This window comes from Phacochoerus africanus, chromosome 6 (genome assembly GCF_016906955.1).
Source record: "Phacochoerus africanus isolate WHEZ1 chromosome 6, ROS_Pafr_v1, whole genome shotgun sequence".
In the NCBI taxonomy this organism is placed as follows: Eukaryota; Metazoa; Chordata; class Mammalia; order Artiodactyla; family Suidae; genus Phacochoerus; species Phacochoerus africanus.
In genome coordinates this window covers 74,513,216-74,525,281 of record NC_062549.1, presented here as the reverse complement: position 1 = coordinate 74,525,281, position 12,066 = coordinate 74,513,216, and the positions used below count along the sequence as shown (strand labels likewise).

Genomic DNA, 12,066 nt, shown 5'->3' with positions numbered 1-12,066 from the left:
TCCTTTAAAAGGCATCTATGAAAAACCTACAGCTATCAGCATTCCATGATGGTGAAACATTAAACCTTTCTCCTATAAGATTAAGAACAAAGCAAGGACGTCTGCTCCCACATTATTAACTGTGCAGTGAAGCAAGGAGAAGAAATAAAAGCCACAAGAATTTCTGAGAAATTGTCATTATTCACAGATTATACATATAGAAAACTCTATAGAATCCACAAAAAAACAAAAAACCCTGCTAAGACTGATGAGTAAAATTTTTTTTTTTTTTTTGGTCTTTTTGCCTTTTCTAGGGCCACACCGGCAGAATATGGTGGTTCCCAGGCTAGGGGTCTAATCGGAGCTGTAGCCACCGGTCTACACCAGAGCCATAGCAACGCGGGATCTGAGCCGCATCCGTGACCCACAGCACAGCTCATGGCAACGCTGGATCGTTAACCCACTGAGCAAGGCCAGGGATTGAACCTGCAATCTCATGGTTCCTAGTCGGATTCATTAACCATTGAGCCACGACAGTAACTCCCAAAGACTGATGAGTAAATTTTGAATTTAAAAGTCACAGGATGCAAGGTCACTTTAAAAACAAAACAAAAAAACTTTCTGTAAGCCAGTAACAAATAATTGGAAAATTTTGATAGCATTAAAAAAAAAAAAATACAGTTACACCCAACAAAGGGTGGCAGCATCTGTATACTAAACAATGGGGGCGGGGAGACACTGGATGGGGGAAAAAACTCGATATGCCTAAGGCTAAAATGAAAGTATTTTAAAGAGGACATTTTGGGGGTTCAAATAGGGAACCTGAATATGGAGCTATAAATTACCTGGCATTATACAATTATTGCTAATTGAGTATTATAACAGTATGGAGGCATGAACGTCAGAGAACTTCCTTGTAACAGGTACCTGCTGAACTGGTTACCGAGGAAGTGTCATCAAGTCCTGCAGTGTCATTTCAAATGATTCAGAAAAAAATTTATATTCATATGTTGAATAAACATACACATATGCACATTATATATACAGCCATATACACACACAGAGCCAGGAGCATGAGCACACAAGAGCCAAAGCAAATTTAGTGAAATGCTGACAAATTAACACCCGGTGACTCAGAGGGTATCTGCGCTCATTAGATTATTGTTTCAACTTGTTGAGAATCTGAAACTTTTTGAAGCTTTTCAGAGTAAACAGAAAAATACAGTTATCCTTTACGTCTTTAATTAAAAAGGCTTTCCTTTGAAGTATGCCAAAAGCTTATTTTAGCAAAAGTCTTTTTAGAGGAAGTATAGAATTCTGCAATAACTCCCTTTTAAGCTGTAAAAATTTCTTCCCCAAGTCCTTTAGCCTAACACTTTGGATTAAAACTTTTATAAAGAACCATTTTTAAAATTAATATCATGCTGAAAGCCCAGGATTAAAGTCTAAATTATTACTTAGAAAAATTATGCATTCTAAGGAGGTCAAAAGAAGCTAATTCTTACTATTCCTTTTCCTTTCTAAAATGGAAACTATTCTTCCTCCCACAGCAATCCATTTAACTACCATCTTACAAGAACAAAACTGAAAAGAAAATTAATGCTATATAAGTGAAACAAAACGCAGGAAATAAACATAAATAACAGAAAACACATTATTGGCCGGAGGACTTAACCAGTAGTTCTTTAATATTTTAAAATGTAGCGTAAGGGTCATAAGTTTCACAAAAACAGCAATAAAAAGAATACTGCAAACTAATGTTATTTATAAGCATAAGCTTCTAGCAAAAGCCTAGCACATAACAATCCATAAGTGAATCTATTCAACCAATATGTTCTATTTTGTCCTAAGCTGGAAGCATCCCAAATGAAAAAATCTAAAATAAAAGTGACATCTAGGAGTTTCCTTTGTGGCTCAGCAGTTAACAAACCTGACCAGGATCCACAAAGATTTGGGTTGGATCCCTGGCCTTGTTTAGTGGGTTAAGGATCAGGCGTTGCCATGAGCTGTGGTATATGTCGCAGATGCGTCTTGGATCTGGCATTGCTGTGACTGTGGTGTAGGCTGGCTCCAATTCCACCCCTAGCCTGGGAACTTCCATATATTGCCGGTGCAGCCCTAAAAAGCAAAAAAATAAAATGTAGGCAGCTCCAATTCCACCCCTAGCTTGGGAACTTCCATATATTGCCGGTGCAGCCCTAAAAAGCAAAAAAATAAAATGAAGGCTTAACTAAATGGGGAGGTTCACTGTAATCATAATCAAAATCCCAGCAGCCTTTTCCTTTATGGGACTTGACAAGCTCATTCTAAATTTATGCAAAAGCGTGTTAAGACCAAGAATAGTGAAGACAGAAGTTACAAAGGAAAATAGGATGAGGGAGCCTCCGTGCACTCCCAGAACCCGTGCTTGTCCTAGAGCGACCTAATTCACACATGGGGCTGCAGATGGAGACAGAGTCAAACAGCTCAACTCTACTTACGGCAAGAAACAAACACGATAACAGGCTAATAGAAAACCTCTATTTTTAAAATAGTTACTTGCAGAAGATATATGGGGTGCTTAAAAAAAAAAAAAAATTAGACCACTAAGAACATAGCCTCTGGGAGCCTCCAGGACACCTTAGGAAGGTACCTATCACAGCCCAGGGGTCGGGAAGGTCTTTCCAGAACAACGGCCAGCTGAGCGGAAACAAGACAACTCAGGAAGAGTGGGCCGAGCGTTCAGAGCAGAGGCTCGACGGAAGGAGACCACGTGGCCCCCAAGAACCGCACAGAAGACAGACTTAGAGCAGGGATTCCAGCAGAGCCACCAGCGAGTCAAAGGCCAGGACGTGAGCCCCGTGGCCAGGTGAGGATGAGACCTCCCCTGAAGCAACGGGGGGGTCTGGAAGAGCCTCCGAGGGACACGGGGTAAAAACAAGTTCTTTACAAAGAAGGCGTTTTCACAGCGCATCAGGGACAGTTGGGGAGGATGACGGAGGAGGAGGGCTGGGGGCACATGGACGAGCTGCACGCCGGCCCTGTGATCCGAGCGGCAGGGCTGGGGGCCTGGGCTGAGGCTGGGACAGTGTGAAGGGACAGGACCTCACAGACCGGAAGATCCTGGAGAGCATCAGTCAACTGCCTTCGTGATGGACACACCCCGGGGGAGCGGCAAGGAGGCCCTGACTCCTGCCGCCCCTACGAGCTGGTCTGGGAGGTGGGCGATCACGCCCAGCATGGGTGCTGGACCAGCAAATGAGGCATAAGATGACGGTGCCAGAGGCCATCTTCATCAGGACACAAAATCACTCAGAACTTACCTGTTCTTGTCAAAGGATGTCCTAGCCAAGCGTGACTGCAAAATAGCTGTTATCTATTAAAACAGAAGCATTTAAAAATGGATATAAGTGCTTATAACTGATAGAGCAGTACAGGTTAATTCACAATAAAGACAGAGATCTTTAGAAAACCTTACCATAGCAGCTTGGTCCCCTAGTTTGTCCAGGCAGGATGCTCTGTGAAGCTAAGATATTATAAATAGATGGTAATTTACTTCCTTAGAAGCAATGAAAAACCACCGCCACTCTGTCAGTAACAGCAAAAAGCAATTCTCATCTATATAGCTTCTTCCCAACATGTACCTTTTTCTCCGTTTTTCACAACTGTACCTGAGGCATAGGGAAGCTCCCAGGCTAGGGGTCAAATCAGAGCTGCAGCTGCTGCCCACAGCCATAGCAATACCTGATCCGAGCTGTATCTGTGACCTACGCTGCAACCTACATGCAGCAACGCTGGATCCTTAACCCACTGAGCAAGGCCAGGGATCAAACCTGTGTCCTCATGGATGCTATGCTGGGTGCTTAACCTGCTAAGCCAGAGCATGAACTCCCCTAATGTATAGTTTTCAAGTTCAACATATTCAGGGAAATGTGTCTCATGTGACAGAGGTTACGGTTTTGGTAAGACATACAAATATGAAATTCTATAAAAATGAGTTTCTGGAGTTCCCATCATGGCTCAGCAGAAATGAATTTGACTAGTATCCATGAGGATGCAGGTTCCAGCATCGCCGTGAGCTGTGGTGCAGGTCACAGACGTGGCTTGGATCTGGCATTGCTGTGGCGTGGGCTGCCAGGTACAGCTTGGATACGACCCCTAACCTGGGAACCTTCATATGCAGCGAATGTGGCCCTAAAAAGACCAAAAAGTAAATAAAAGCTTCTGCCCAAGTTTGCCAGTGAGTGTCTGAGTTAAGCACCAGCTTACCTGCAGCAATGTCTCCACAACATCTTCCACTTTCCCTGAAACATCCAATTCAAAGACATATTCCATTGTGCCCTAAAATACGACAAGCCAAAGAGCAGCAGTCAGGAACTTAGCTTTGAGCCTGTCCGCAGCCCCGCTGGCCCGTGCACGCCTCTGCGCACCTGGAAGGCGGGCCCTGGCGAGCAGAGTGCCCCAGCAGATTTGCTGCTACATTTGTTATTTCCTTCTTTCTGCTAACTTCGGGCTTAGTTTGAGCTTCTTTTTCTAGTTCTTTGAGGTTTAGAGTTAGGTTTTTTACTTTGAGATCTTTCCCTTTTTTAAGCTAAGGGTTTATCACTCTGAACTCCCCCTCTTAGGGCTTCTTGTGCTGTATCTTTTAAGTTAGGTTTGCTCTGTTTTCATTGATCATCTTGAGGTCTCTCTGCTTTTTTTTTTTTTTAAAAAAGGGCCACACCCAAGGCTTATGGAAGTTCCCGGGCCAGGGATTTAATCCAAGCCACAGCTGTGACCCAAGCCACTGTAGTTGGATTCTTAACCCACTGCACCATGGTGGGAACTCCTTGATGTATTTTTTAATTTCCCTTTAACAACTACTCTGACCTGTTGGCTGTTCAAAAGTGTTTAATTTCCACATACATGTGAGTCTTCTTGCTGCTGTGGATTTCTAGCTTCATTCCACTGTGGTTGGAAAAGATTCCCAGAAGGAGAGGCTCCAGTCTTCTGAGATTTGCTGACCTGTTCTGTGACCTGTGATCTGCCCTGGGGGGTGTGCCATGTACACTCAAGAAAACGAGCGTCCTGCTGTCAGCAGGACGTCCTGCATGTGTCTACGGGGTCCATCTGACCCGAGGCCTGCTCGAGGCCGTCTCCCTATCGAGCCTCTGTCTGGATGACGTATCCGTTACTGAATGTGGGTGAGAGTCTCCTCTGTCCTCCTCTGTTCTGTGCTGTCAGCCTCTCCCTTCGTACACTCAGGTGCTCCAAGGCTGGCTGTGCATGTGTTGTGACAGTTTGTGTCAAGCTCACTCCTTTCCCCCAGGGCGAGTCTGCTGGGATAGCTCTAGGCTACGAGGTCCCCCTGGGGCTGTAGCACTACGGATTACGGGTCCTGAGAGCTCCCAGAGATGCAGCTGCCCCCAAAGCCAGAACACTGGACTTACGGTTGTGTTGTCTCTCCCGCCCCAGCTGTTTGGCCCCTGGCCAGGAGAGGGGCTTCAACAAAAGCATGTGACCCCCGTCCCCACCAGCCTCAATGTGGCTCACTTCGGGCTAACCTGGGGCGCAGGGCGCTCCACACTCGTTTCACAAAGGAATCGGTCTCTCGTGAGAAGCATGAGCATCTGGGCTTCCTATTCCATCATCTCATTGTCATCCTCAACGTCATGGTCCCCCCACTTTTAACCTGAGAGGCCCTCGGTGTCCCAACTCACACTGAAGCGAAGGAGTATCTCTCTGCTTCAGAAAACCTTCCTCCTATGTGTTCTTCAGCAGCTTTGCACTGAGGGGGTGTCCCAGGAGCCTTAGCAGGGAGGGCGCACCAGCCGGTGGCTCTCAACCTGGGGGTGTCCCACCACCCCCACAGGACGTTTGTCAGTGAGCGGAGGTGCCACCCAAGGCAGAGACAGGGCAGTGGGTCCTTCAGTGGGTGGGAACAGGCTGTCGTATAGAGATGGCCCCTCCTTCCCCAGAGGCCAACGGCACAGCCCGAGAGTAACTCGCTCTCAGTTTTCACCGTTCCTGACAGACTGGAGCAGCCAAGCGCTTCCTGTACATAAACCGCAGAGGCGGCTGCATGTGGCCAGGTGTCTCCCCAGCGCTGCCTGTGACCAGGACTGGGATCCAGCCTGAGGGACAGCATCTGCTCAGCAAGGGTGACCTTCCTAATTCAAGGTGTCGTTACAAGGAGCACTGGCCTCTAGGTCCTGTGAGAGCTCTTCTGCTAGGAATCAGTCCTGTACTGACACTTAGCTGAAGCAAAAGGCACTGCACGAAGCCCAGAACGGCTGAGTGTACCGCCTGGGCTCACGCGACAAGTCCTGTGTGCATGTCCACTCAGAGCCTCCGCCCTATCGGGAGAATTTATAAGTTACTGAGCTCTTAAGTAAGGGTGTAGCCTAGAGACATTTTTCAAATATTTGAAAGAAGTTCTCATGATAACCAATAAATAATCTTACAGACGATGCAACTGAGTTCAACTTTTAATCCACACTTTAAGCTTTCTTTCTATAAGAGACATTAAAATTAAAAAGTGAATTGAAGTCTCTTGGCCTAAAGTCTGTGGTTCCCTTGGGGAATTTTGTTATAACTGTTAAGCAACAAGCTTTTAAACACATTATATTTCGTTAAAGTAGTTGTTAATAGACACACAGAATCTTAATGTACAAAATCACTATTTAAATGGCTGAGGATAAATGAAAAGTTTTACTTACCCTTTCTATTTTATATGGTGCAACAATGTTGTGTTCTTTAATGAAATATACCTGAGAAAGATAAATACTTGTAATTAAACATTGTCATAGTAATGAGTTACTATAGATTAGGAGGTTATGAATCAAATTTAAGTCATTGTTCCTGAAGCTGTTTCCAAACACACTTGCATTAACAATAGCATGGCTTTAAAGTTCTGATAAAATAAACATTAAATTAAAAAGATTGATCAAGACAATAAGGTAGCACCCATGACTGGATAAACACAAGGTCTAAGACATCCTATGAATGTCATCACTTGGACCAAGGTAGACAAGTGAAGGAAGCTAATCTAAGAAATGGGTAAAACAAAGTCACTGAGGTATGAAATTCATTCATTAACAAAGAAATTTCTCTTCCCTAGAGGCGGGAGGCATTCAGTGTTTTCACACACACACCCAAGGATACTTGTCCTCACACCAGGTACCAGTAACTGTGTCAAACATGCAACACCCCCCCCAGAGCCAGCAACCTGCTGGCACCTGTACCCTTCATCCCGCCCTCCCTCAGGTTTTGAGGGAGGGTCTGCCTGGCCTCCCACACCAGCAGCTCTGCTCACACAACAGGACCCCCCACCTGGCAGCTATCCAAAACCCTAGCTCTTAGGATTACACGCTGCACTTTCTCCCACTTAAAACACAGATAAAAACGCTCTCTTGGTTTCACATCCTTCTTTTGCCATTTCTGTCCCCTTTTTGTAGCAAAACTCTTTGCAAGAGTTGACTGCACTTTCCTGGGCCCACAACAGGTTTCCTCCAATCTGTGTTACTGTGATTGCTCCTGGCAAGGTCAGAAAGAAGGCACAAGGTCACCGTGTCACCGACTCTCTCTCGGGACTTTCTCGATTCTGTTTCTCAGATGCGACAGAGCTGATGGCTTTCCCTGGAGCAGTTTTCCAGCTGGCTCCCCCCACCTGCTGCTGGCGACTTCAGCAGTGCTGCTTGTCGTCCTGGGCCCCTGCTCTCTGCCCAGCCGCTTCCCTCAGTCTGGGAAACCGCCCCCAGGGCCTAATGTAAGTAAGTGGAAGTGGGCCATGGCCTCAGCCTCTCCCTGAAACCCAGTCTGGGCCCCTGAACGCCCACCAGCCCCCTCTTCCTCCTCGGGGTGGTCACATTCTCACAAAGCCTGCTCCTCCCAGGCTCCTTGGTTGCAGTAAGGGGCCCCCTTGTCCACCCGGCTGGCCTTGGTCAGGACCTCTCGCCTTCTCACCATCAGGGCTTGTCAGGCTTGGCTTAGCTTGGGAACATGCCTGGACTCTGAGCATCTCTCACTCCCACTGCTGTCCTCCCCTGTGCTCCAGAGCCCAACACTCCCCATGCTCACCCCTCCTGAGCGGGGTCTCCATTCAGCCTCCAGCGTGGCTCAGACACAGAGCAGACAGGCCCCTTGGGTCCTGTCCCATTCTAACTCCTCCCCGACAAGGACCCCACCCTGCTCCAACCTGCCTTCCCCGCCCCTCCCTCACCCCCCACCAGGCTGCCCCTTGCCCAGGACACACTTGCAGCAGGGCCCCTCTGGCATTGCTGCACCCGGAACCCCGTGGCGGGGTCATGGTCACAGCGAGGCCCCCCCTCCTCCGGCCTCCAGGCTCCCTGACCACTAGATCCAAAGCAGCACCTGCACTTCGCCTCGTGCTCTGTCCTTCCGTCCTGCTTTCATGTTCTGCATGCATTTATCATCCCTGACACTATAGAAGATACCTGCTTACTGTCTGTTCCCCACTGAAGGTAGGGGGACACATTTTTGTTCTCTTATTTCCAAAGCCTTAAATAAAATTCTCACAGGATGCATGAGCACTATTCACATACACCCTTTTTATTCTGCCAGCAAAACTCTCTAAAGCCTTAAGAACCATAACGCATTTCTCTGAAACCCTGCGACCTGGTAAGTAACCAAACACACATGGAAGTTGAGGGGGTTTTTTGGGTGGTGTGCTTAAACCAGGAAGCTCAAGACTGGAAAGGCTAGCTTATGTCTCGTCATCCCGAGGTTAAGTTGGTTTTGAGTTTGTTGGATACAAGACCTCTTACACAGCCATCGAAGGAGGTGCAAGGATTTGGGGGCTTAATCTCTACGTTTATTAACGTTTTAATTTTATCGTTGAACCCGAACTTCCAAGTGAAAAAGGACTTACTCCTTTCAAGATATGGATGTTCTAGAACAAAGCCACGTGTAGAATGACACTATAGACATAACAAGAACACAGCAGTGGGCCGGGACTGTCAGTAACGGTGTTCCTTCCCCGACAGAACAGACGGCCGTGACTGCGTTCACCTACCCCAGGGACAGGAAATCCAAGCCAGCCTCTGCAATGTCTTCTCCCCTAAAGTCACTAGAATCAAGGAAAGCAGGCCTAGAAAAAAAATCACCGAACCGGTGTCTCCCAGCTTTCATATCATCATCTTCAATACCCAGTAACAAGGCCCATGAACGAGAGGGTTAAGTGACCCAAAAGCCACTGGGAGGCTCTCTGCTCCCGACTGTTCACCCCGTGAGGCTCGACGCTTTGCATCAATCCTAAAGCAATCTGTCTCTGCGTCCCATGATGTCCCCACTCCCACTTGATCACAGAATGATTCATGTGCAAACACCTCAAGGAGCTGGGGCTGTGCAGGGAGCGGAGGCCCTACTGCGCTCGCTTTTTAAAGGTGACGGTGGTGAACTCATGGCAGAGACAGCGCTAGTGACCGCTGCTCTTCTCCGCTTCCTTAAACACCCGGAGGTGAACCGAGTGCAGTTAACCTGTGCACACATGGGTTTAAACTGCATGGGTTCACTTCTATGTGCATTCTTTTCATGTTTTGACCTCACCCGCGGCCAGGGATCAAAACCCAAGTTACAGCAGTGACACCAGATCCTTAGCCCGCTAAGCCACAGGAGAACTCCATTTTCAATAAATACATTGGGAAGTTGTGGAGATTTGGGGCAATTTGAAAGATGAACTGCAGGGCTTAGAAATACAGAAATTAAAGAAAAAGGTATGTTACAGTTTCAGTTGGAGTGCAGTGGAAAAGAATGTGACAAGTATCCATGAGGATGCAGGTTCAATCCCTAGCCTCGCTAAGGGTCCAGTATAGCTGTGAATTGCAGTGTAGGTTGCAGATGAGGCTTAGATCCTGTGTTGCTGTGGCTGTGGTGTAGGCCGGCAGCTGTAGCTCTGATTTGACCCCTAGCCTGGGAACCTCCATATGCCACAGGTGTGGCCCTAAAAAGCAAAAAAAAAAAAAAAAAGGGTAGGTCGTTGAGTCCATAAAACATGTGGACACTAGTCTCATTGTTTACAACCACAAAATGTACACAAACCTATCAAAACTGACAGACTGGACACGGTGCCCTTCGTGGTTGTTAGACATGTAAACAAACGTGAAGATGCCGCATTAAGTCCCAGCGGCAGAGTAGTGACCACAGTGCACACCGAACGCTGTCACAACTCCAAGGCCACCTCCTGTGCTACTGCGCTGAGGTTAAGTGTCGAGAAGAGCCTCAAAAGGTCGCGTGACGCTGTCCATCTCCGCCTAAGCAGCTGTCTCTACAGCGAATTGTGTGTCTCAGTAATGGTTCTCGTGCATCTTTCCTCGTGTTTAGTCTATTATTGTAAACCCTGAATAATACCATGGGACCCACACAAAGTGCCACTGGTGATGCCGGCAGTGCTCCCGAGAAGCAGACAGGGAAGTCGGGATGTTACGAGAAGAGTCTGAATGACGTGGAGGTTGGTACCAGAGATAGGTCCGCAGCCGCAGTGGCCACCATTTCGAGATACCATGAATCCAGTGTAAGGACCACTGTTTTAAAAATAAGAGGAAGGAAATTCACCAAGTCATCAAGCAGCCACCCAGCAGGTGTGAGAACCTGACACTTTCTATGAAATACTTTATCTCACATTAAAGATGCACCTTCCATGTAGGTACAAGACGGCTGTAAGAAAGCCATCCCTAGAGACCAATATGACTGAAGAAAAGCAAAGTCACCACATGACATCGCCAAGCAAAAGGAAGGTGAGGCCCTAAAGCTGGAGGATGCGATGGAGGCAAAGCGCGGCTTGATGGTTTCATCAAGAGGTCTGGTTTTAAAACCGTCAAGGTACCAGCCAACCAAGGGGAGACAGGTAGTCCCGGACGCCCTTAAGAAAACCCTGGGGAGAAAGGACACCAGCCCTGAACAGGCTCAAATCAGACCAAAAAGAATCCCACAGAGGAGCTGCATCAGTACCATGGGAAGCACCAAGCTTTAAGGCAGGAAGGGGCAGGCAAATGCAGTGGGGTTTAGGACCAGGACTGCCTTTCTCGGTAGAGCTGCTGACACCCCAGCCTTGAAGGGAAAAGATAAGCCCAGCTGCCAGTCTTTCATTTGTACAACAAAGAAGCCTGGACAAGGACGAGTTCCATGATGCTTTGTCCCTGAAGTCGCAAGTGTTTTGCAAGTAAGAGACTGCCTTCCAAAGTTCTCTTGATATTGGACAATCCCCCGGCCTCCCAGAAGCCCATGAATTCAACACGGGAAGCGTCAAACACAGCCTCTCTAATTCAGTCTCCGGGTCGGGCCAGGGGCCGCATAAGGAGCTTTAAAGGCTCCTCACACGCAGTGCTCCACGGACAGGACTGTGCAGGCGGCAGAAGGGAGCCTCTACAAAGACACCATGAGACACGGGAAGGAATACACCCTTGAAGATGCCACGGTTATTACAGACAAAGCGTGACTGCCGTAAGATGAAGTCGGTCCACTCCCGCTGGAGCAAACCGTGTCCAGGGCCTGAGCACACATCACAGGACCTACAACAGAGCCCACCAAGGAAATCATGAGCTTGAGATCAGGATACGGCAACAAAAGGCAGAGGGAAACATTAGATCTAGACCCCGGAGAAAGCCCAGAGCTAACAGACCACAGCAGAGGCCTTAAGAGAAGACAAGGTGACAGAGATGAATGCTTCCAACCCAGTCCAGATGACGAGCAAGACGATGCAGAAGCAGCAGAGCCAGGAAAGAAACTGACACGAGACAACCCGGCAGAAGGCTCTGCTTACTAAGGCTGCCTGGACATCTTTTGCAACAGGGACCCTTTGGTGATGCAGGCACTGACGACTACCAACGGTGGGAGGCCTGGACAACAGGACAACATTTTTAGAGAAACAAAGCCAAAAAGCCAGCCAGAAATTACGGTTGTCCATAAAGTTACACTGGGTGTGGCTGCCCCTCTGCCTCCCCTTCACCTCCGTCACCTGTCAGATAGCAGCAACCAATCCCTCTCCTGCTCAACATGAGGACAGACGAGACGAGGACGGAGACTTTACCAAAGAGGACAGGCTACCCTTACACAGGCCAAAGAGGAGTAACATTTAATGAAGTTAATTACCTGTTAGTTTCCTTATTGTTT

At 47.7% G+C, this 12,066-nt stretch overlaps 1 protein-coding gene across 2 annotated transcripts in view; it reads right to left on the bottom strand.

The window, feature by feature from the left end:
- The window catches only part of NSMAF (neutral sphingomyelinase activation associated factor), a 59,118-nt gene that overhangs the window by 26,898 nt on the left and 20,154 nt on the right, over nt 1-12,066 (bottom strand). The window contains exons 6-9 of one of the 2 annotated variants that reach the window (XM_047783877.1): nt 6,657-6,707; nt 4,228-4,299; nt 3,437-3,484; nt 3,282-3,334 (exon numbers count right to left, since the gene is read on the bottom strand). In XM_047783877.1, the coding sequence (XP_047639833.1) occupies nt 3,282-3,334; nt 3,437-3,484; nt 4,228-4,299; nt 6,657-6,707 (224 nt within the window). The remainder of the gene's footprint in view (nt 1-3,281; nt 3,335-3,436; nt 3,485-4,227; nt 4,300-6,656; nt 6,708-12,066) is intronic. The other variant, XM_047783878.1, reaches the window with a different exon arrangement.